Source organism: Megascapheus bottae, chromosome 10 (genome assembly GCF_031878675.1).
Source record: "Megascapheus bottae isolate mThoBot1 chromosome 10, mThoBot2.hap1, whole genome shotgun sequence".
In the NCBI taxonomy this organism is placed as follows: Eukaryota; Metazoa; Chordata; class Mammalia; order Rodentia; family Geomyidae; genus Megascapheus; species Megascapheus bottae.
This window is the reverse complement of record NC_143518.1, coordinates 39585053-39609990: the sequence shown is the minus strand read 5'-3', so window position 1 is coordinate 39609990 and position 24938 is coordinate 39585053. Positions and strand designations below refer to the sequence as shown.

General features: G+C 50.5%; 1 protein-coding gene and 1 long non-coding RNA gene across 3 annotated transcripts; one reads left to right on the top strand and one right to left on the bottom strand.

The window, feature by feature from the left end:
- The first annotated feature begins 54 nt into the window (after window positions 1-54).
- On the top strand, window positions 55-11586 carry LOC150058202 (uncharacterized). Its single transcript, XR_016536858.1, has 3 exons — window positions 55-215; window positions 8351-8501; window positions 11498-11586. It is a non-coding gene; the product is annotated as an uncharacterized LOC150058202 (long non-coding RNA).
- Window positions 8846-24938, bottom strand: Dennd4b (DENN domain containing 4B). 2 transcript variants are annotated; one of them, XM_090340951.1, is made up of 28 exons: window positions 24245-24938; window positions 23150-23489; window positions 22157-22409; window positions 21835-21904; window positions 21467-21636; window positions 21148-21392; window positions 20680-20746; window positions 20531-20589; window positions 20232-20376; window positions 19797-19972; window positions 19551-19651; window positions 18744-18959; window positions 18127-18272; window positions 17455-17594; window positions 17224-17350; window positions 16183-16389; window positions 15760-15888; window positions 13798-14014; window positions 13441-13608; window positions 12825-13213; window positions 12581-12703; window positions 12219-12388; window positions 11995-12136; window positions 11580-11816; window positions 10227-10353; window positions 9972-10137; window positions 9819-9883; window positions 8846-9728 (listed from the first exon to the last, which is right to left on the bottom strand). In XM_090340951.1, the coding sequence occupies exons 1-28, from the start codon at window positions 24252-24254 to the stop codon at window positions 9583-9585; spliced, it is 4551 nt and encodes a 1516-aa protein (XP_090197077.1). In that variant the 5' UTR covers window positions 24255-24938; the 3' UTR covers window positions 8846-9582. The 2 variants fall into 2 exon arrangements, with proteins under 2 accessions (XP_090197077.1, XP_090197076.1); XM_090340950.1 differs by lacking the exon at window positions 24245-24938 and having other exon boundaries at window positions 23150-24209.

The following is a 24938-nucleotide window of genomic DNA, read 5'->3' as shown; positions in this document are numbered from 1 at the left end:
TACAGACGGGGGCAGCGGCGGCGGCGGCGGCTGCACCGGCGGCGGCGGCACCACACAAACAAGGACGCTGATTGGGCAGCTGCCAAGCGCCTCGGCTCCGCCTTACCCACACGCCACGACGCCCATTGGGCGACCTAAGCCGGCCATCCCGCCCGCTTCTTCTGAGCTCTACCAATAGAAGGCAAGATACAGGGACTTCACCCCACCCTTGGAGAGTGAGTGGCTGGAGAAGTGATGATTGGCGTTCCTATAATCCAGTCATAAGCGGAGGAGGGGGGGATGGTCTAGCGGGGGCGCGTTAATGGGTACCTCGGCCAGTCCCAGACACATCCGGGTCTTCGACAGCCCATTAAGTGTCGGGGGTCAAAAAATCGCTTCAGGCTGCAACTTTACCTTAGAGACGTTTTGGTCCCCAGGCAGCCGCCGTACCCCAGGCTCCCAAACCCGGGATTCCCCTTTGGCCCGCTCTCATTCTTTCAATTCTAAAGATGGAGACGGAACGGCGCTGGACTCTGCGTTTGGGTGGTGGTTCGTCGCGACAGAATCCAGGGATTTCACGATAGAAGTAGCTTAAGGCGCTTGGGCCTTGCTGTGTCTTTGGGGCGTGGCCTCCCTCGGTCCGCCAGAGGCCTTGGGCCTCCGAGTGTTGCCACCCGCGGTTGCTCGGTCGTGACTGAACCACGGACAGCTGGAAAGGAGGCAGCTAGCCAAATTCCCTGGTGAATTACGGTGAACAGCGCCTTCTCTTGGGATCGGCTGGGCTTTTTAGGTTCATTGAGAGGAAACAGCCTCCCAGCCCCACGCGATTGCACCTAATCAATTCAAGGCCTCGCTCCTCTGGGTGGCCTCGCCCCTTCCCCCAAAGCAGTTAGGCACGCCCAAACTCAGGGTGTCTAGAGGTCTTATCCCAAGTATAGCTTCGAGTACCTTAAGGTTAGGGACCAAGTTGAAGGAGCAGTAGTAGCTAATGTTTTGGGGAGGGACTGTGCTCCCAGCAGTATGCTGCTAAGAGCTTTACATAGATTCTTTTTTTTTTTTTTTTGCCAGTCCTGGGCTTGAGCTCAGGGCCTGGGCACTGTCCTTGGACTTTCTCAAGGCTAGAGCTCTACCACTTGAGCCTCAGCACCACTTCTGGCTTTTTTCTATGTATGTGGTACCGAGGAATCGAACCAGGGTCTTCATGCATGCTAGGCAAGCACTCTACCACTAGGCCAAACTCCCAATCCCTACATGGATTCTTATTTCTCCTAACTCTATGAGGTAGGTTCTGTTACCCCTATTTTACAGGTGAGGAGAAGATGGTACAGATCATATGATTTTTTTTCCAAAGTTACATGCTAAATGGCAGAGCTGAAATTTGAACCCAAGTGTATCAGAAAACAGGCTGAGTAACTTGCCAAGGTCAGACAGTGACCAAGCTGTGATTTGATCTGAACACTATTTCTAGGCCCACTAGGACATTTTTCAAATCACTTAAATGTCTTACTGTTCAATAGAAATGAAATTGTAAAACAGGTCCAGTGCTACAAAGTTTGAAGCGGGAGGATTAGCATTCAAAACCAGTCTGAGCCACATGAGATCCAGAAAAAAAGGAAGTGGATTAGAGAAGAAGAAGGGGGGCCGGGAATGTGACCTAGTGATAAGAGTGCTTGCCACATACACAGAAAGCTGGACGTGGTGCTATGGCTTAAGGGCAGAGTGGTAGCCTTAAGAAAGTGCAATGCCCCAAGCCCAGGACTGGCAAAAAAAAAACAAAAAAAAAACAAAAAAAGGAAGATGTAGGAGGGAGAGGGAAAAAAAAAATTGAAATAGATATGGCATAAAGACAGGTAAAACTGGATACCAGCAGCTCACATTCATACATTCATAATCATAGTTATTCAGAAGGTTGTAATGTGGAGGTTTTGAGATTCTAAACCAGAAAAGTCCAGGAGACTCCATCTCCAAAAATGATCAGCAAAAAAATACAGGTTTGAGGCATGGCTCAGTGAAGCACTAGCCCAGTGAACATAAGACTAAATTCAAGTTCTAATACCATCCAAAGACAGACTAGAACATAGACACCCCCCCCCCCAACACACACACTCCCAATTGGCTTTTGTTTGTTTTGCCAGTCCTGGGGATTGAACTTGGGTCTTTGGGCACTGTCCTTGAGCTTTCTCAAGGCTAGCACTCTGCTACTAGAGTCACAGTACCAGTTCTGACTTTTTCTGTGTATGTGGTATTGAGGAATGGAACCTGGGTTTTCATGCATGTTAGGTGAGCACTCTACACTAAGCCAAACTCTCAGTCTCCTGTGAGACTCTTATCTCCAGTTAACCACTCAAAAATCAGTAGTGGGGGGCTGGGAGCTTAGCCTAGTGGTAGAGTGCTCACCTAGCATACACGAAACCCTAGGTTTGATTCCTCAGTACTACAAACTCAGAAAAAGCCAAGTGGCAGAGTACCAGCCTTGCGCAAAACAGTGTGTCCAAGAACAGTGCCCAGGCCCTGCGTTCAAGCCCCAGGACTGGCAAAAAAAAAAAAAAAATAGTCTCAGGGACAGCACCGAGGCCCTGAGTTCAAGCCCCATAGCTAACGAAAACAAAAAAAAAATAAGGCTGATGCCAGTGGCTCATTCTTGTAATCATATCTACTTAAGAGGCTGACATCTAAAGATCAAAATCTGAAGCCAGCTTGGGCAAGACAGTCTAGATGACTCATCTCCAATTAATCACCAGAAAACTAGAAGTGATACTGGGGCTCCAAGTGGTTAAGTGCTAGCCTTGAGGGGAAAAAACTCAAGGACAGCTCCCAAGCCCTGAGTTCAAGCCCCACAACCAGCAACAACAGAATAAGTAGCTGGGCACTGGTCACTCACACCTATAATCCTAGCTACTCAGAAGGCTGAGTGGTGAGGGTCTCCATTCAAAGACAGCAAAATAGGAAAATCTGTTGAGACTCTTATTTCCAACAAACTACTCAGAAAAAGCCCAAAATGGTGCTGTGGCTCAAGTGTTCATTATCCTAAAACAAAAGAAGCTCAGAGACAGTGTCCAGGCCAAAAGTATGTGTACCTGCATGTATGTGCACACACAATAAATAAAAATGCTAAACCCCAGGTCCAGTATCACACATACACACACACCCCTAGTAAAACAAATAACCTGTTTCCATGATAATATAGTATTAGTATCCAGGTAGGGAACATGATCTGGAATTAGGTGCTTGAAGCTTAGCCATTTACCAGTTATGTGATAGAGATACAAATTACTTAACCTCCCAGGTGTGAGGAATCTTTTTTTTCTTCCACGGGCCATTTAGATATGTATATGTTTATAACATTGATAAGTCATGCAAAATTATTGATACGGGCAGATAGCCACAGGCAGATGATATTATGTGTCTGTCCCATCATATACCAAGTGATTTTGCAAGCCTTAGAGGAGTTTGACATTCTTTATTCCTGTGTCTATGCTTTAGTCTCCCCATTTTTAAGATGGGAATCATAGTATCTAGTCTGTGGGATAATTGTAGAATAGTGCATTTTAAACACTCACGGAATCAGGAGCTGGTTGCTTACATCTGTAATCCTAGCTACTCAGGAGGCTGAAACCTGAGGATTCTGTTTGAAAGCCAGCCCAAGGAAGAAAAAAGTGTGAGATTCATCTCCAATTAGCCAGCAAAAAGCCTGAAATAGGGGGTGGGAGTATAGCTCAAGTAGTAGAAAGCCAGCCTTAGGCAAAAAAAAAAAAGTGCAAGGCTCTGAGTTCAGTCCCTAATACCAGCATAAATAAATTTTTCAGAGCAAAAGTTATAGCAAGCATTGTTTTTTTTTTTTGTTTTTTTTTTTCCAGTCCTGGGCTTGAGCTTAGGGCCTGAGCACTGTCCTTGGACTTTCTCAAGGCTAGAGCTCTACCACTTGAGCTTCAGCACCATTTCCGGCTTTTGTCTATGTATGTGGTACCAAGGAATCAAACCCGGGTCTTCGTGCATGCTAGGCAAGCACTTTAACCACTAGGCCAAACTCCCGGCCCGTAAGCATTGTTTTCAAACTGATCCTAGGGCTTGAATTTAGGGTCTAGGTGCTGTCCTTGAGCTTTTTGGCTAAAGACTTGAGCCACAGCTCCACTTCTAGATTTTCTCATAGTTAATTGGAGATAGTGTCTCACATACTCTCCTGCTGTACTTCAGACTGCACTCCTCAGATCTCAGACTTCTGAAGAGCTAGGGTTAAAGACATGAAACACCCAGCTAGCACCCAGCTAGTAGTAAGCATTTAATAAATATAAAACAGTAACAGTAACGTGTTCCTTGCCTTTCCAACACTTTTACCATGTCAGCACTAAATTGTTTTGTTGGTATTCTTCCCCTACCTGTCTTTTTTTTTGGGGGGGGGGGCGGTCATGGGGCTTGAACTTGGCCTGGGCGCTATCTCTGAGCTCTTCAGGGCTAGGCATTGTCCCTGATCTCTTCAGCTCAAGGCTACCCCCACCACCCTTGAGCCAAATCCATTTTCTGGAGGTTAATTAGAGATAAGAGTCTCAGATCCTTTTGTGCCCAGGCTGGCTTTGAACCTTGATCCTCAGATCTCAGCCTCCTAAGTAGTGACTACAGGCATGAGCCTGGCCCATACCTGTCTTATATAGCACTACATAGGGTGCTATATAATGTCATCTTAATGCTTTTGCTGATTTTCTATCTTTGAACACAGATAAAGCACCTCTTATATTAGGTAGTCTTCCATGTGCTAGGATACAGTAGAGAATAAGTGAGACATGACCATTGTCTTTTTTTTTTTTTTAATGCCAGTCCTGGGGCTTGTACTCAGGGCCTGAGCACTGTCCTTGGGCTTTCTCAAGGCTAGTGCTCTGCCACTTGAGCCACAGCACCACTTCTGGCTTTTTTCTATGTATATGGTACCAAGGAATTGAAGCCAGGTCTTTGTGCTTGCTAGACAAGCACTCTACCACTAGGCCAAACTCCCAGCCCCAAACCATTGTCTTTACACAGTGTACATTCCTCTCTCTTTTTTTCCTTTTTTTTTTTTTTTTTTTTTTTTGCTTGTCCGGGAGCTTGAACTCAGGGCACAACACCACTTCCAGGTTTTTCTGATTATGTGGTACCAAGAAATCAAACCCAGGGCTTCAAGTATGCTAGGTGAGTACTCTACCACTAAGCCACATTCCCAGCCCCTGTAAATTGCTTAGTTACTGCTTTGTCTATCATCTGTTCAACACATTATCAATCTGAAAGGCTATCCTTCAAGGTTTGTAGGAAACATATGAAACATAATATGAATCTGAAAAAGTACCTTCCCTAAAGCCCCAGGACAGACATCAGTTGAATAATACTTAGCTATTGAAAATCCCAGATGAAGCCAAAGGCAGTAGTTCACGCCTATAATCCTAACTACTCTGGAGGCTGTGATCTGAGGATCAAGGTTCAAAGCCAGCCCAGGCATAAAAAGACCTGAGACTCTTATCTCCAATTAACCTCTAGAAAATGGGAAGTGGGGCTTGGTTCCAGGGGTAAGGTGGTAGCCTTGAGCTGAAGAGCTCAGGGACAACGCCCAGGCCCAGGGTTAGGGTGGTAGCCTAGAGCTGAAGAGCTCAGGAAGAGTACCCAGTCCTAGTTCAAGCCCTATGACCCACAAAAAAAAAAAGGAAAGAAAGAACGAAAAGAAAGAACAAAAAGAAAAGAAAGAAAATCCCAGAAGAATGTGTGTATAGGGGGATATTGGTACTGTGGACTTGAACTTAGGGCTCTCCTCCCACTTGTTTTTTTATTCACAGATGGCACAGTACCACCTGAATCACACTTCTAGTTCTGGGTTTTTGTTGGTTAGAGATTAAGTCTTTTGGATCTGGATGTCCAAGCTGACTCTGAACCAAGATCCTCAGACCTCAGCCTCTTGAAACTAGGATTACAGGCCTGTGCCACCAAGGACTTCAGTTAAGGAATTTTGTCTGTAGTTCTGACTTTCTTTAGAAGGAATCCCAAAAATGAGAACCATAAGCAATTATTATTGCTTGTAAACCAAAAGGTACTAGATCAATAAGAGTGTATACTAGGGCAGGGATTTAGCCCTAAAATTTCCTTGCTATAGTTCAGCGCAAGGCTGAGTTACTACACCCAATAGATACTTAGTTCAAGAAGGCAGATCTAAGCCCTGTGCTATAGCTCATGCCTGTAATCTCAGACTGAGACCTGGAGGATTGAGATTGGAAGCCAGCCCAGGCATAAAATCTATGAAATGCCATCTTAATCAGCCAAAAAAAAAAAAAATGAGCTGGAGGGTCTGGAAGTGTGGCCTAGTGGTAGTGCTTACTTACCATGCACAAAGCCCTGGGTTCAATTCCTTGGTACCACCTATACAGAAAAAGCCAGGCGTGGGGCTGGGGCTCTAGTGATAGAACACTAGCCCAAGAAGAGTGTCCAGACCCTGAGTTCAAACCCCAGGATTGACCCAAAAAAAAATGGAGGGGGGGCTGGAACTGGGCACCAATGTCTCATGCCTGTAACCCTAGCTACTTGGGAGGCTGAGATCTGAGGATCGCACTTTAAAACCAACTTAGGCAGAAAAGTCTGAGACTCTAAATTGAATAGTCAACAGAAAGCTGTAAGTAAAGTTGTGGCTCAAGTGACAGAGCTCTAGCCTTGAACTAAATTAAAAGCTCAGGGATAGTACCCAGGCCATCAATTCAAGCCCCAGGACTGGCCAAAAAATAAGTAAATAAATAATGTGGGCAGGGGGGCAGGAGTTTAGCCTAGTGGTAGAATGCTTGCCTAGCATGCACGAAGACCTGGGTTTGATTCTTTGGTACCACATATATAGAAAAAAGTTGGAAATGGCGCTGTGGCTCCAGTGGTAGAGTGCTAGTCTTGAGAATGTCCAAGAACAGTGCCCAGGCCCTGAGTTCAAGGACCAAGACTGGAAAAAAAAAATGAGGGGGGGTGTCAGGTGTCAGCTGGAGGTATGTGGCTCAAGTGGTAGAGTGCTATCTGTGAGCAAGAAAGCCATGCAAGAATAAGGCCCTGAGTTCAAGCCCCAAAACAGGCAAAAAAAAAAAAAAAAAGGCAGGGTGGGGGGAGGTAGTGCCATCCACAACCTGAGCTATATAACTCAGGGGTAGAACATGCTTGCACAGAGGCCTAGGCTCATAGAATAGCAAATAGTCCTTTGTTCAGAAAAAATATTTTTGGGGGGTGAGTGATGGGGTTTGAACAGAATCTTGCGGTTTTATGGGGGTTCCCCTCTTGGAAGACATCTCTTGCAGAGCGCATTTCCTTAGCTTCTTGATTCCTTTACAGATCCTTTAAAATACTGGCAAAACATTTTACCACGGTTACAAAAGAATGAGAAAGTTCCTCTGCATTCATTTAGAAGTAGTTCTCAGCCAGGCATGGTAGCTCACACCTGTAATCCTAGCTACTCAGGAGGCTGAGATCTGAGAATCATGGTTCAAAGCCAGCCCAGGCACTAAAGTCTGTGAGACTCATCTCCAATTAACCACCAGAAAACCACAAGTGGTGCTATGGCTCAAGGGGTAGGGCAGTAGACTTGAGCTAAAGAGCTCAGGGACAGCACTCAGGCCCAGAGTTCAAGCCCTACAACCAAAAAAAAAAAAAAAAAAATCCTCCTCTCATCCACTGATCACCACCACTCAGAAATCTACACTAAAAATTCATGTAAGTCATCTCTTCCACGGACACTCCTGCCCTCCTTTCTTTTTTTTTTTTTTTTTTGCCAGTCCTGGGCTTGAGCTCAGGGCCTGAGCACTGTCCTTGGACTTTCTCAAGGCTAGAGCTCTACCACTTGAGCCTCAGCACCACTTACGGCTTTTTTTCTATGTATGTAGTACCAAGGAATCAAACCCAGGTCTTCAGGCATGCTAGGCAAGCACTTTAACCACTAGGCCAAACTCCTGGCCCCTGCCCTCCTTTCTTAAGGCACTAGTTTTTTTTTGGTTTTGTTTTTTGTTTTTTGGGGGTTTTTTTGCCAGTCCTGGGCTTGGGCTCAGGGCTTGAGCACTGTCCTTGGACTTTCTCAAGGCTAGCACTCTACCACTTGAGCCTCAGCACCACTTCCAGCTTTTTGCTATGTATGTGGGGTACCGAGGAATCGAACCCGGGTCTTCGTGCATGCTAGGCAAGCACTCTACCACTAGGCCAAACTCCCGGCCCCGGCACTAGTTTTTATTGGTTAATTCCCTTCAGTATTTGATTTCGTAGTTCTGTTGTTTTCTCTGTTGATCTCATTATACAGAAGAAAAGGAAAAATAAAACAAAACCCTGACTGGGCCAAGGAGATTAGAAGAATTATACTCACACACAGGGAGCTACTTACTCTCTGTTCCTTTCTTCCCAGCACCATCCCTGGGCTGAGACCCTATTTGAAGAAGTACTGCCTACAGTTTGAACAACTAAGAATGACAGGATGACTGCACCCCCTCCCCACCCTGGGTACATGAAGACTGCCAACACCAGCTACTGGAGAGAGGGTTGTCATCTCTGTGGAGGTACTAAAGAAGCTGAGCAGGGTGGGGGATACTAGGAGAGGAAATAAAGCAAAGATGAGCTCAGGGTCCCCAGAGAATGAAGCCTTTGTATGGGGTACTGATGAGGGACAAGGGGGTGATTGTGTTGGAGGGCCGGAAGTACCATGCAGACTGGCACTGCCATAACTGGCATCAGATTCACCCCTCTCCTACTCCAAAAATGCCTTATACTCCAAGGGACCAATACCAAACATGATCAAGAAAAGGTGGGTATACCTGATTGCAAAAGATGGGGTGGTACAGCCTGAAGAGAATGAAAGATATCCCTAAATATTATCCCAGACCCAAGGAATAAGAGGCAGAAAGAAAAAGACAGAAGCAGCTTTTACTATATTTACATCCAATAAAACTTTGCAGGGAACAATCCTTATTGCACAGTCAGGCCCCTGGGTGGACCAGAGGATTACGAGTAAAGGAGGCATCAGTTCTTCCTAAGGAGAGAATGGTACTCCTCAAGCTCCATCTCCTAGCTTTCAAGGAAATACAAGCCACAGTATCCCATTTCCCTTGTCTTTCTTATTCACCATAAGAATCTCATTCATCTGGGTGGGAGGGGAGGCTGTGGTTCCAGAATAAATAACTTAAAACTACAAATACTAAGGTAGAAAGGTATGGAGAGCCTTGGGACTCTCTCAGCAGTGCCAGAGAAAAGGAACCATTATTGGTGGGGAATGAGATCCCTTCCTCCCATTCAGCGCAAAGGCTCATTAGCTCTGAATCTTTCAGGTTGTTTTTTAAAACAAAAACTTCTAAGATGACCAGGGCAGTGCAGATTTGTGGGTACCCTGAAGAGGAGTGCCTGCAGTAGGAGAGGGAAGAACAGAGCTGCGCCAACTCCCTCAGCTCTCTCCAACATCATCATGGACATACTGGGCAGGTTGGAGATAAGGGAATTTTCAGTTTTCCATCTTCCTGCTGCTTCCATGCAGAACAAGTGTCCTCGGCTGTTCCCAGCTCTCCTCTGAAGGGAAGCAGGTTGTCTCCGGAATTCTTTCTCTCTCACCTTTCCACCCAAGACTGGAGAGAGAAAGCTTAAAGGTCTTTAGCATTCCAGAGGAGCTCCAAAACATTTTCGGCAGTCAATGGCCTTGGGAGTAGGCATCTGTGCACGCCTCTGCCTCAGCTCCTCCTTGCCCATGCTATTGGCCAGCTTGTTGAAGGCAGACTTGTACTTCTTGTCGAAGGCCACTAGGGAAGATCAAATGGATGTATTAATACCCAGGCCTCTTACACTTAGCTCCCCATCCCTACACTCAGCCTATTGCCTTGCTCCCATACCTATGTCCACATGGTCCTTGCCCAGAGCAGCCATTGTCAGGAATAAGATCTCTCTGTAGATGCCTCTGTAATAGATACAAAAGGGTGTGAATAAGAGACAAGATGTGGGAAGCTCAGGACAGATCAGGGACCATCCAGAAGGGAGGACTCTACCTCTGTAGGTGAAGGCCAGTGGGAGGGGGCCCCAGAGTTTCCAGTAGGAGTCCTACAGCCTTGTGCACCTCATTGAGTCCAACATGACGCAGCACTAACTCCAGTAATGTTAAGCTAAGACATGCAGGTACTGGGCCTGGCCATACAACCCGCTGTGGGATCTGGCCTGTGAAAGGAAGGAAGACCATCAGAATCACTGGGTCTTCTGGGTGTGGGACTGAACCCTCCCACTCCTAGGTCAAATACTAAACTCACTGTGGACCCTCCAAAGCACATAGAGAGGTGGACAGCTGTTGGGGTCAGGAGTCAGGATATCCCACAGCAGCCGCACCTGCACAGAAGCTGGATCGGGAATTAGCCAAGGAGTTGGGGCCTGAGGAAGCTGAAATAGAAGAGACAGGTACATAGAACAAAAATTGGTCCAATGCAGGAGCTGATGGCTCATGCTTGCAATCCTAGCTAATTGATGAGGGGAAGATCTGAAGACAGGAAAGTCTATAAGACTCTGGTCTCCAATTAATGGTCAAAAAGCCAGAAGTGGAACTGTGGGTCAAGTGGGCAGAGCAGTAGTCTTGAGCACAAAAATCTCATGGACAGTGCCCAGGCTCTGAGTTCAAGCCCCAGGACTGGAACAAAACAAACAAAAGTAAGTAAAAGAAGCTGGTGCTGGTGGCTCACGCCTGTAATCCTAGCTACTCAGGAAGCTGAGATTTGAGGGTCGAGGTTCAAAGCCAGCCTGGACACTAAAGTCTGTGAGTCTCTTATCTCCAATTAACCACTAGAAAGCTGGAAGTGGTCCTGTGCCTTAAGGGGTAGGGCAGTAGCCTTGAGCTGAAGAACTCAGGGAAGTGCCCTGGCCCAGAGTTCAAGCCCCATAACTGACAAAAAAAAAAAAAAAAAAAAAGTGTCCAAGAACAATTCCTGAGTTCAAGCCCCAGGACTGACAAAAAATGACAGGACATAGCTGAGGAGAACCCTTTTTCTCCCAAGAACATACAAGCTTCCAAGAGCAAGGACTTTGTTTTATAATCTGTTACATCCCTCGTACCTGAAAACTAGGCCTGAACCTAAAAGATGTTCAATAAATAGTTAGAATAAACAAACATTAATGAGTTTTTTTATTTTTTTTTTCTTCTTTTGTATAGATACAGTGTCTACGCAATAGCTCTGTGAGGTAACTTTTTTGTCAGTTGTGGACTTGAACACTGGACCTGGGCACTGTCCCTGAGCTCTTCAGCTGAAGGCTGCCCTACCCCTTGAGCCACAGCCCCATTTCCAGCTTTCTAGTGGTTAATTGGAGATAAGTGTCTCCGGGACTTTAGTGTCTGGGCTGGCTTTGAACCACAGTCCTCAGATCTCAGCCTCCTAAGTAGCTAGGATCATAGGTGTAGACCACCTCAACTGGCTGTGAGGTATGCCTTTAAAAACTACTTTTACAAAGGACTGAACTGAGACTCAGAGTGGCAAAGTATAGGGATTAGGAGTCACAATAGCCACAATAGATTCCTCCCCTTCATCTTTTTCAGTGTCAGAGACAGGACTAAGAGAAGGAGCTGGAAGACACAGAGGAAGGCACTCAGTAAGCAGGAACCCCATGGGGGAACTGACCTGAGTGGATGGGGGCCCGTCACAGGAAGCCAGCACCAAGCCTGGTAGAATACTAGGCAGGCGCAGCCGTTGAAAATACCACAGAAGGTTCCAGAAGATGATGGGATGGGCAGCAGGCAGTTCAGGCAATGCTAAAACCTCACTGCCCTCATTCTCAACCAGCGACTCTAGCTCCTTACGCAGCACCAGGGGGCTCAGGTATGCCCATGCTCCACTCTCGACCCTCCGAGACGCACCCTAAGACACAAAGCAGAAGGGCATGTACAAGGTTCCATTCCCAGAGCCTCGCCTGCTGCTGGGCCAGCATGCCCTAAAGCTTCTCAGATGCCTCTTACCATCAAGGCCCTTCTACCTGGTACTCCCAGCCCCTCCCCGCACACTTCTACTTGCTATTCCCACCTGGCCCAGCTCTTACCCCCATGTGTCCATTGCAGAGCTGGGGTTCGTCCAAAGCAAGACAGAGCCTGCGGTCACTGAGCACAGGGCCAGGACCCCCAGGGACAGGAGCATCTGTGCTGCCACTGGCACCAGCAGGGGTAGGCTTTGGGCTGGAGGCACTGCAGGGGGATAGCAGGAGGGGTCAGCTTTTGGACCATCACTTCCCTTTCCCACCCACAGCATTAGACCTGCTTTGGGCACCTGGGTCGGGAATCAAGGGTCTGGACACTGAGCAGGGGCACAAAGGGGCAAGCGCAGAAGGGGCAAGTTGTGTTGAGGTTAGAGTCATCAGGTGCCCAGCCAGCCATGATTTCCTCATCGTACACCAGTGAATCACAGGCACGGCACAAGGAGCAGCTAGACAGCAGAATCTGCAGGCAAGGAGACCCCAGGAAGTAGGCCCAGCTTGACCTCCAGTGCTCTAAAGCCCATGCCCTTTCCCCAGCCTTTCCACCTCCAAACCCAAGCCAAGCTTCCTGACTCCATCTCCTCCCTATCCCCTGCTTTCCTCAGGGTGACAGTACAGTGTGTGACAGCACAGCTGTGGGTAGAGTTATTCTCACTTCCAGGGAAGGTGGCTGGAAAGGTCCAGGTGTGTCACTGAGGCGCTCGGAGGATCGGCGCAGGCTCAGGCTGCTAAGAGAAGACTCTGAGAGGTCCCATTCACTGCCCAGAGAGGCTGAGCTCTACAAGAGATATCATAGTTAGCCTGCCTTATGCTTCTTTTTGCCCAGAATGCTGATGTCAGCCACCCTCAGAGCCCCATTTGGGAATGCTCCTCCCCAGGCCTCCCAACACTAAGGCTACCTCAGAGGCAGTGGATCCAGGGCGCTCCCGGGGCCTCAGGAGGCTGTCCATGGGACTGCGGCGGGCAGGGGGAGGCAGGTCAGGGGGCAGCTCCACAGGGGGAATGCGAGAGGCAGGAGAGCGGCGGGAAGGAGTGAGCAGCTGCTGGAGACGGGCACCCAACCCTCGTCTAGGGGTGCCAGCCTCATCCTGATGTCCACTAGTCTTGGAACCTCGCCCACTCAGCCCTTCCAAGGCTTCAGTGGACTGAGCACTCAGGGCTGAGCCTGAGCCCCCTGGGCTGCCTCCAGTTGCAAGCTCCTCCCCTGTTAGGCTCAGATCTGAAAGACTTCCATCATGCCAGGGCACAGGTGATCCCCGGGGTTCCAGGACCCCTAAGGCCTCTATCACTGCAGAACAAGAAAGAATCCAGGGAGATGGCTCTCAGCCTCCACTCCAGCCATCCCCCTTCCTGGCACCACAACCCACCACGACATTCCAGGTAACATTTCCCCTTGAGTCTGCTGTACTCACCACAAGGGGCCACCCTTCAACTCTCTGGTCTTCCCCACTTTCCCTAGCAAGTGGTTAGGAAAGCTGATCAGGAAAAGAGGGAAGGTCAGACAAGGGCACTCACTGTGGGCCACACCAACTTCCACAGTGGGTTGTGCCCCTCGGGCACTACCGAGGCTTCCACTTTTCACCAGGCGCCCAGTGGGTGAGGCTGGGTCCCTCAGACTTCGCCCAGCCCAAGTAGTTTGGCGCTGAAGGGGGCGAGTTGGGGAGGGTCGCTCCAGGTAAGACTCTGTGAAAAGCAGAGAAGGGGTTTAAAGGAGTTTAAAGGAACCTAGTTCCATGCCAAAATCACTTATTGAATGGCTCTGAATTTGCAGGGTATATTTTACCCATCCTCGGAAGTCCCATGACAACCACTAGGCCAGCTCCAGCTCACCAAGCTTCCCTGCCTGAACTTGGAGGCCTCATCCCCACCCACCTGTCTGGGAGCTGCCTGCCTCTTGGTGTGCTGTGACTTTCTGCAGCTGCTGCTGCTGCTGCTGTTGCTGTTGCTGCTGCTGCTGTTGCTGCTGCTGCTGCCGCCGTTCTCTCAAGGGCTGGCGGAACTGAGCAGCCCCCAGGACAACATTTCGGAGCTTGGCCCAGCGTAGGCGCCCACCTGGTGTACCAGACGGCCACTTGCTTTCCAGCACTGCCTGCCAATCACAGGATATCCCATTCTGACCCCTGCCTGATGTGGCGCCCCAGAGATCATCCTCCCTCTCCAGGTATCCTGCCTAGGGCCTTCTGACTATGGTTCAGCTAAGAACAAGAGTTCAGAGGAGACAGTTGTAGCTGCCTGTGAGGACCTAGAGAAATCCAGGAATAATAGAGAAAATTTGTAGTCAAAAAATGGGTATTTAGCGAGGCGCGGTGACTCATGCCTGTAATCCTAGCTACTCAGGAAGCTGAGATCTGAGGATCAAGGTTCAAAGCCAGCCCGGACACAAAAGGAAGGACCTGAGAGCCTCATCTCCAATGAACCTCTAGAAAACAGGAAGTGGGGCTTGGCTCAAGGGTAGGGTGCTATCCTTGAGCTGAAGAGTTCAGGAACAGCGCCCAGGCGGAGTTCAAGCCCCATGACCTCCAAAAAAAAAAAAAAAAAACATGTATTAGTATCTTATGCCTGTAATCCTAGCTACTTGGGAGGCTGAGATCTGAGGGTACCAAAGTCCCTGAGACTCTTATCTCCAATTAACCACCAGAAGTGGTGCTGTGGCTCAAGAGGTCGGGTGGTAGCCTTGAGCTGAAGAACTCAGGGATAGTACCCAGTCCCAGAGTTCAAGCCCACAACTGACTAAAAGAAAAAAGGGGGGCTGGGAGTTTTGCCTAGTGGTAGAGTGCTTGCCTAGCATGCATGAAGACCAGGGTTCAATTCCTCGGTCCCACATACATAGAAAAAAGCTGGAAGTGGTGCTGAGGCTCAAGTGGTAGAGCTATAGCCTTGAGAAAGTCCAAGGACAGTGATCAGGCCCTGAGCTCCAGCCTAGGACTGGCAAAAAAAAAAAAAAAGAAAGAAAGAAAGAAAAAAAGGAAGTCTAGGGCTGGGATCATGGCCTAGTTGGTAGAGTGCTTGCCTAGCATACACAGAGACTGGGGTTTGATTCCTTGGTACCACATACATAGAAAAAAGCTGGAAATGGTGCTGTGGCTCCAGTGGTAGAGCTCTAGCCTTGAGAAAGCCCAAGTACAATGCTCAGGCCCTGAGGTTAAGGCCCAGGACTGGCAAAAAAAAAAAAAAAAAAGGAGTCATTGCAGTTTTTGGTCATTGAGTTTTCTTATCTGAAAAATGAAAAGCAGTTTAGCATCATCAACAAGAGACAATTCTGGAAACACAGAAATATCTTTGCACATGTTCTGACTCTCTAATGTTTACTGAAGGACCCTGCAGAAGTTATGATTTATTAATTCTCTGCAACCTCACTTCATCTATAAGATGAAAGTGATCTTTCTACCTCATTGAGCATTGTGAAGATAAAATAATTTTAAGTACATTTAGAACAGTATCTGATATTCTGGATAATACTATTAGCTTATTAGCTTGGGTCTGTCAAAGGAGAATCAAAGGAGTCAAGTATTGATAAAGTCTCCTGTCAGTGCTGAGGCGCCACAGATAATGTGTGACATTGCCGCAGGACCTGGTTGGATTGTACAGATCCAATTTCCAAGGAGTGGGAAGAAGAGGAGCTGTGTTGATGCCAGGTGATACCCTGGCATCAAATGCTGTGCACTTCTTTTTTTTTTATTAAATAATTTTTTATTGTGATTAATAGAAGGGTTACATTATATTCACCAGATAGAAGGTGCATAACTTCACAAACATTGATACCCTTTCTCATGACATGGTCCCCATTTCCCTCCCCCACTCCCCCCAGTCCACCTATTTCCCCAAATTAAGTACCTTGTTGTAGTAACCGTAGGTGATAGTGTTGGGCACAATGCCTGCACGCCGCATCTCCAGCATGACCCGTACAGACAACACAGGCTGCCCATAGTGTGAGCACAGTTGCATCAGCACCCGGTAACACACCTGGGCCAAGAGAGGCATAGGATATAGGAGAGACTCGTTCCCTACCAAAACCTTCAAGTCTTAGCAAGCACCCTCCACCAGCCTTTCCAGTCTTCTCTGATCATGCTGGTCCCTGCCCACTCCTTTCTGCTGCCCTCCAGTCCCTCCTTAATCCTCTGAACATGCACAGTTACTTAGTGAAGGTTTATGGAGCCTCTGAGCTCCCCATCAGGTTTCCCTCTCAGCACCTATGGTTGCCCAAGCCTCACTGGGACTGGGGGGTGGGCAAGATCATGTAGATAAATGGTTGCCTACCTCATCAGGGAGCACCACCTTTCGGCTTTCCATCTCACGCAGTACATGGTAGGCTGTGTGTAGGGCCCGCACCCGGGAGGGTGCAGACCGAACATAGGCTGGCAGACACAGGAACCACAGCCCATAGCAGTGCCCCAGCAGGCACCGGGCCCAAAGCTCAGGCACAGTTGCTGACTTCTGTGCCATCCGCTGTGCCACTTTCATCTCCTAGGTGGGTCAGGGAACAGGACAAGATGAATAGATGCCAGGACAGGACTTAAAATGGGATTGGAAGCTGGGCACAGTGCTCACACTTATAATCCTAGCTACTCAGGAGGGTGAGATCTGAGGATCAAGGTTCAAAGCCAGCCTGGGCACAAAAAGGATCAGAGGCTCTTATTTCTACTTAACTTCTAGAAAATGAAAAGTAGGGCTTGGCTCAAGGGTAGGGCAGTAGCCTTGAGCTGAAGAGCTCAGCAACAGTGCCTAGGCCCAGGGGTAGGATGGCACCTTGAGCTGGAGAGCTCATGGACAGTGACCAGGCCGAGTTCAAGCCCCATGACCCACAAAAAAAAAAAAGGAAGTGGCACTGTGAGGCAAGGGGTAGGGTGGTAGCCTTAAGCTGAAGAGCTGGGTGATAGTGCCCAGGACCAGAGTTCAAGCCCCATGACAGAAAAAAAAAAAGAACCTATGTTCTGCAGAGGGAGGAGCAACTTGATATTGCACAGGCTGCATCCCTTCCCGGAGTCTCAGAAAGAAAGGTCTGGCCCTTGAGTATAGGCTGGTACCCTGGAAGGTGCATCCAGCTCCTGGATTACTAGTGTGCTCAGGAGATGGAGAAAGAGGAAGAGGAAGGTGAGAAGGAGAAAGAGGAGGGGGAGGAGGAGGAGGAGAATAACATCAAAACTACCTAATGTCCATATAGTGTTTTTTATTTGCTAGGCTTACATAAACTTCCTAGCACCCTTATAGGTTAAGTATCATTACTGCCCTTTGACAACACTGAAACAGCAGCCCTTGGCATAAGCCAGGTTCCTCTGTGGGGCCCATCTGCTGGTTTACCTGTTTGGTACGGCGAGGAGCAGGACTGCTGGGGGTGCTACGGGATGGGCCTGGCACAGGCAGGGCCCCTGTCTGCTCTTGAGGAGATTCAAACAGCTCAGCACGTAGTTCTGGGAACCCATCATAACTAGAAAGACAGAGGCAACATCAGGGCAGTCAGCCCAGAGCCAGGCAAATAGGCTGGTCCAGACCAAGGGGCCTTGAGACACATGAAGAAAGAGAGGCTCTCACCAGTACTGGGGAGTAGATTCACCACCGTCTGGTACTGGGGGCTCCTCCGGGGGTGTGATGAAGACAGTGAGCTCACTTCCGGACAGTTCCTCCAACTCCACTAAAGCTGTTGGCTCAGGCTTCTCCTGTTCTGGGTGGACCTAGAACAGGATGGCAAGAGAACTAGCATTAAGAGTGGAATGCAGAGGCCAGGAGTTTGGCCTAGTGGTTCAAGTGCTTGCCTGGTATGCCCAAACACCTGGGTTTGATTCCTCAGTACTACATATATAGAAAAAGCCGGAAGTGGTGCTGAGGCTCAAGTGGTAGGGCTCTAGCCTTGAGAAAACCCAAGGCCAGTGCTGAGGCCCTGACCTTAAGCCCTGGACTGGTGGAGGGAGGGGGGCTGGAGAAGGTGGGACTGCAAGGCTGGGAATGTAGCTTAGTGGTAGAATGCTTACTGAGGGTGGGCATAGAGCAGAGGTTGCATGTCTAGAAGATGGCATCACCTGGGCAAGCACATTGATAGGGAAGGGGTCCTGGTGACACAGCTGGGAGATTAGGAGGGTATGGAAGGGCATGAAGCCAGACCCAGGTAGTGCCACCATGATCAAAGCTGAGATGCACAGCTGTGACACAGACAACCAGGAGGAAAGAAGAGGCCAACAAGAGCCAAGAGAGGGGCGATCACAAAACCTTATCCACACAAGAGTCGAAGAATTCAAGGGCAGCATGCCGAGCAGAACCAAAAGAGCATTCCTCGATGAACTGTGAGAACATCTGTGTGTGCAGCAGCTGAGAGTACAGCTTGTGGCTGGAGCGTTCACGGGACTTGAGGAAACCTGAGGGGAGGCAAGGGGAGGGGGGCAGTGAACAGAGCTTTCTACCATAGCCACCGTCTCCCTACACCCTGATCTCATCTCCTTGTTTATTCAGAACTCTTGGCTGCCAAAGCTTTCATTTCTTTGGCCTCTGGCACAACTATACAACAGACCAAGGGCCCAGCTCAGCTTCCCCATGGAATCCCTGTTCTCATCTGTCTGCTTCACCAGCAGAGAATAGGGGTTTTCCAGCACTTTGCCCATGGGGATCACTTACCACAGGTTTTACTATGTCTACCCTATCCCAGAGAGCAGAACCACATCTGACTCCTTTTTGTGCCCTTATTCTCTCCAAGACCAGGTAACCATGAAATCATTTACTGAGTGAAGGAATAAGCAACCAAGTGGCCCCCAGCTGCCCCTCCTTATGGAGCCCAGCCCTGGCCCCCCATCCCATGATTCCCTTTCTGAGCAGAAACAGGCCTTCTTTACCCTGAAGGTAGAAGAGGTTGTCAACATCACGAGCCCCCTCAGAGGGGGCCCGGGTAAGGGGACGTAGGAAGTCTCTGTAGCCCTTGAGCAGACAGGCCATGAAGCGCAAGAAGGCTCCTTGGACTTCCCGCTCTAGGCGGGCCCGGCGACCACACACTGCCTCGTAGTCCGTCAGCAGGAATTCCAGAGATGTCTCCTCCTCTGGTCCAGTATAAGCTGGGGACCAATGTCCTTAGGAGTCAGAGCTGGCATCTGCAGTGCTTGCCTCGTCCCCAATCTTAACACTGACCTCACCTCTGACCAACCTTACACCCGCAGTAGCCAAAAACCTTACCTTACGGCAATAGTTTCAAGCCCCCACTGACAAGCCCTCATTTCAGGTCATGTTCAGGAGTACTGTCCACCTCTCCCTCTAGCTTCACTCAGAACCGAAGCCAGGAACCAGTGGCTCACACCTAGATTCCTAGCTACTCAGGAGGCTGAGATCTGAGGATCATGTGTGGAAGCCCATGCCAGACTTTCATGAGACTACATCTAATTAACCGCCCAAAAGCTCGAAGTAGAGATGTGGCTCCAGTGGTTGAGTGCCAAGCCAGCCTTGAGCCCAGGGACAGTGCCCAGGCCCTGAGTTCAAGCAACAGGACCAGCACAAAAATAAAAAAGGAATTGGAAACCCCCTTTCTCACCAAATCCCAATTCTTCAAGCACCCTCAAGGAATGTCTAGCTCCCTATAGACCTCCCCCAACTGGGGGTTTGAGGCCTATGACAGCTTTCTTCAGCTCCCCACGCCCACCCAGGCTTCTCACTCTGGTCCAGCTGCTGATAGAGATTTGTCAGTGTGGCCAGCAGAACTTTATAGGGTTTGCGGGGCAGGGTCCGAGGGGAGAGGGGCTTCTTTTCTTCCGTCCTGAGAGATAAGCGTAAAGAAAAAGGATGATAGGATTTCTTAAAAGCCTCTCCCTTTATGCCCAAAGCTCCCTCAACAGCTCACCTCCCATATCCTCCCCCACTCCCCACTACACGCCCCTTCCCCCCCCCCCCCAGCCCCTTACTGGAAGAGCGTGTTGGTGTCAAGGTCGACACAGATGACATCTGCGGGCGGGTCATGCAGATCAAAGTAACTGGAGTGGATGCCCACAATGAAGGGCACAGGAGCGCTCAACACATCTGCCAGCACCAGCGGGCAAAGTGGAATGTAGGGACACTGCCAGTGCAGTGGGAAGATCATCTGAAGCACCAGGGAGTGAGAACAGGTGTGGGTTGGGGTAGAGGTGGGGTGGGAGGTGCAGGGAAGAGACAGCACCATTGGCCTGGGGCAGTATTGCGAATCTCCAAAGAACACCTGTCCCCAAAGGCCATACTCAGGGAGAGGGCCTGAGGTCCTCCCCAAGAAGGCAAAGCAAGGGGGAAAGTGCAGGAATGGAGGAAGCGGGCATCAGAAAGAACAGTGACTCTGGGGGAAGAGGACTGGGCAGAGTGGCACTCACCGAGACAAGGGCCTCACAGACACTGGTGAGCAGGTCCGGCCGCAGCGAGTGGACCAGCAGTTTGTGCTCTGTGAGCACAGCCAGCAGCAGTGTGACAGCCAGCTCAGGGCCCAGGCTCTGCAGCAGCTGCAAGAAACTGGCACCACTGCGGGCAATGCGGGGGTGGAGACAGGGTCACCAGGAGACCAGACACTGGGCACAGACACCACCTGGGCCAGGCTGCAAAGACCTCAACAGCTGCCAAGTGCCTACTACACGCGGTATCATCAAAGGGCCCCACCCCCAACTTGGGCACATACCTGAGGGGGAGAGGGGAGGATACAGGTTGACAAAGGAGTAGGTTGTCATAGGGAGACATCTGGAAGGACAGGAGAACCACCAGGTAGGTAATGCTTACCCCTGCCAACTTCCCTCCTTCCACCTATACAGGCCCAGCCTCAGGTCTTACCTGCACTAGGATGCGGGGTCTCTGTGGGGAAGGGAATGGGACGTTGTGAATGAAGTGGGAGATGTGCCTGGGAAGGGAGGGAAGCAGGTCAGGCAGATGCCCGAGCTTATTCCTTGCCTGCCCGCACCGCACCGTTCCTGTCGCCTCAAGAATCTCCTTCCTCTTGGAACTCCACTTTCAGAGCTGTACTAGCCATCACAGCCTCCATTATACACAGAGCTTCTACAACCTAGAGGTTCACCCTGGGTATACGGTTCTACCGAGTACACCCCAGATTTCAGGCTGGATCCCCTCATCACCAGCCAGTGACATTCTTCCAGAGGGCCCCACACCCCACATACTGCAGCCCCGTGCCCAGTGCCCAGCTTACCCTCCCACCCCATCTCCACCCTAATCTCTCCCATCTCTCCAGACCCAACTCCCTAATGCTTCAGAACTCCTTCCCAGTGTCAGGGGAGCTGTGCTCACGCTTCCAGGGGCAGGCGGTGGGGGCCTGAGACGGAGTAGCGGTAAAGGAAGGTGAGGAAGGCTCGAAAGGCTGGGAAGGCAGGCCATCGGGACAACACAGCAATGGCACGTCGGCTACGCACAGCTCGGCCCCCCAGTGCCCGGCCCCGCTCCACAGCACTCAGCAGGCCCAGTGCCCGTGCCTGCCGCTCTGACAGCCTGGCCCTTGGGAACGCCTCGTAGAACTGCAGGGCGGCACCGTACACCTGGCCAGGGGTGAGAGGGACAGTCAGGTGGGCCCTGCATAGCCCAGGCCCCTTACCACACTCCATACACCCACCTTATCACCAGCAGCCCCTGTGAGCACAAAGGTGGAGAAGACGGGCACCGGGTACTTGGTCTGGGCAGGCCAGCACTCGATAGTGGCCCCCATGGGCAGGCAGAAGACAGGCACTGACTCAGGCAGCGGGAAGGCCTCATTGTCCTCCTCCGGGTAGCGGCCCAGCAGCTCTGCACCCAGCAGAGTGGGGAGTACCCAAAAGGAGGAGGGAGGGGTCCATCAGACTCCAGGGAGAGGAACCAGGGGATCCCAAAGAAGGGCCAATTGGCAAGGGGAAGCAAACTGCTGGAGACACTGAAATACCAGCCAAGTGGCATCAGGGCAGAGGCACATGGAGGGTCAAAGGACAAGGACAAAGGGCTGCTCACCTGCCTCATACGCCAGCGTGTTGGCCTTGGCCAGGCCCACCTTGTAGCACAGGTACACTGCTGGGCCCCACTGTCCCAGAAATAGCAAGAGATATGCAGATACATAAGCTGAAAAAGGTTTTTAGGCCCTTGATAGGGCTTTCTATCACCCCAAATGGTCTTGGGTCTCCCCTAATCCCAATCTCCTCTAAGCTGAATCGCCCCTCAGGCCTGCCCCTGGTCAGAGGATTTTGGTCCTAGAATGCCCTTTGTGCCCAGGGTCTATATCCTGACATCAATCAATGGCCTAGGTCTTTGGCTCCAGGTCCCCAGCCCTACTTACCATGCCAGGATTGAGGTTGCGGGGTAACCGGCAGTAGGTATGAGGCGTGCCCTCGCCTTTGCTGGGCAGCACCAGGCAGAGGTCAGTGATGCCCAAAGCATGCAGCCCTGCCCCCTCTGCTGCCCGCCGGTAAGTGAGGTAGGTGCGGGGATGGCCAGGGCCGGGAGGGGCCAGGTTGGCTGAGTGGCTGTAGGGTGTCGTGTCAAGTACTTGGAAGCCAGGCTTGGGACGTTCCTTCCCCTCATATAACACCCTTGGCACAGAGAGCAGATGTGTTAAGAGAAAAGAATGACCTCAGTTCTGCCTTGCTCCCTTAGCTCTGTTAAACCCTGGCACTAGGGCCCACTCCTTGCTGACCTCTATCCTCCTGGGCTGTCTTTTCCCTTGGCTAGACTTTGTGGTCATTAAAAATCCTCCATGCTTCCAACATAGTTCACACTCATGAATATACATAAGAACTGACTGTGCTAAGGTCCCCATCTGAGTGATCTCACTTCATCTTCTGAACCATCCTGAAAGAAGTAACTATTCTCGGGGCTGGGAATTTGGCCTAGTGGTAGAGGGCTTGCCTAGCATGCACAAAACCAGGGTTTGATTCCTTGGTACCACATACATAGAAAAAGCCAGAAGTGGTTCTGTGACTCAAGTGGTAGGGCTCTAGCCTTGAGAAAGCCCAAGGACGGTGCTCAGGCCCCCAGTTCAAGCCCCAGGACAGGCCAAAAAAAAACAAGTTACTATTCCCATTTTGCAGGTGAGGAAACATGCCTTGAGAGAGGCTCTATAACCAGTGCAAGACCAGGAGGACAGGAAGCAGCAGCACTGACATGTGCACAACAGTCTGAGAGGACTAAGTACATACACCATGAATGACTCCTGGCCAGCCACTAGCACACTCAATCCCCACTCCCAAAACCTTACCTCTACCTCTTCAAATTTCTCCCAGAGTCCCTCTTCCCAACCTCCCCTGGTGCCAGCATAGTTAGGGGCACACACCCCAGTTCAACGAGGGGGGGCTTGTCACGGCCCCTGCGGTAGCAGATGACGGGTTGAGTTCCCCCCAAGAGTCCGGCACTGAGCTCCAAGGGGTGGCCCCCAGCAGAAGTCTGGATGCATGTGTAGCCCTGAGGCACCTCCTCGCCCAGGGCCCTAGCGATGACTGCAACATCTGTGATGGGCTCAGCTGGCCGAGGAGAGCGCAGGGGCCCACTGGGTTCTGGAACCCACGTTTCCTCAGGGATGGGTGCTCCGTTCCCTGCAAGCCCAGCTACCACGAAATAATCCACCAGCCGGGGGGGCCGCTCCTCCGCCATGGCCCCCCCCTCACTCACTGCATCTGGAATGGGCAATTGAGAAAGAGATGGAGCAAGGATTGCCCAGGTTGCCATGGCAACCAGTCCCCCCCACTTCCTTGTCCTCCCAAGGAAAGGTAGGGTAAGTGATCAGTCAGTCCTCAACTCTCCCACCTGCGACATCACCAGGCTCTTACAGTAACTTAAAGAGAAACCAGGCTCCCCAACTTAGTAGTATAAGCCCCCTCCCCACAGATCCCAGAAACCACTTCACCACACATAGCTAACCTGTACTCTAACATATTGCTTACCTATTCCTTTCAAAGGCCCACCCTTCCTAACTCCCTCAACAGTTACAACATGACAGAGATCACAGTATTTTTTTTTTTTTTTGGTAATGGCCTGAAATGATAAACCTTTATCCTAGCCACAACACCACACGAACTTTATGCCTTTTTAAAGTTTTCTGGCCTTTCTACTCTAGTTATGACATCATAAGAACTTTCTGATCCAGCCAATGCTCTTAAAGAACCCACACCTAAGTTTTTATTAAACCCCACAAGTTTCTGGGGACTCTTGAAAACACCAAGCTTTGAGGTCTCCGGTCCTTTTTCCTAGATTAACTCAACCAATTTGGCCAAACAACCAGCACCCCCCCCCAACTCCGACATCCTTAGGTATCTCCAGTTATAGGGGCACAGTAGCTGTGGGAGATAGTTTCAGCCACTTGTGCCCTATTCTACGGAGCCCCAAGACAGAATCAGACCCACAAAAACCTCTCGCTGACTGTTTTTCTCACCTGCCTCCATGGTCTGACCCCAAGGAGTAGAAGCCTCAAGAGTCCTGAGGCACCCCCAGAGTGCAGAAGCTGGGAAAGAGCTTGGTGGGTGCCTGGTGGCAAGGGCCGGCAGGCTGGGGGGTGCCTCAGAGGGAAAGGGAGGTTATACTTCCTGAAACAGTGGAGGGGAAGCCGCAGCTCAGCACAAGTCAGCCTATGGGTGTGTGTGTATGGTGACGGTGGTGGGGGGGGCATCAGGCCAAGCGGAACCCCAGGCCAACGGGCTCTGAGCAAAGCAAAGGAGGTTGGGAATGGCCACGGGATGTATGGCCTAAACCCGCTACCCTTCCCCAGAGAACGGGGGAGCCAAGGAGTCTCCTGGAGCTCTCCTTAACCTGGCTTCTGGGCACACACATCCCAACCCCAGCTAAATTTAGCCTCCAAGTCTGGGAGGTGAAGCCGGGAGGGAGCGTCAGGCTCCTGATTTAACTCCGGGGCGCAGCCCCCTCCCTCCTCCACTGCAGGGCCAGGGGAGCAGGCAGAGGCCGTTAGGTGGAACCATCCGGGGGGAGACTGGCGGGCCCCGGTGCGCTGGTCCTGGGCAAGGCCTCCCCTCATCCAGCCGGGAAGAGTCCTACAGAGGGCACCCCTTCCTCGCTGGGGAAAGCAAAGCCACTCCACGTGCCAGGGTCCACACGCCGGGCCACAGGAAGTT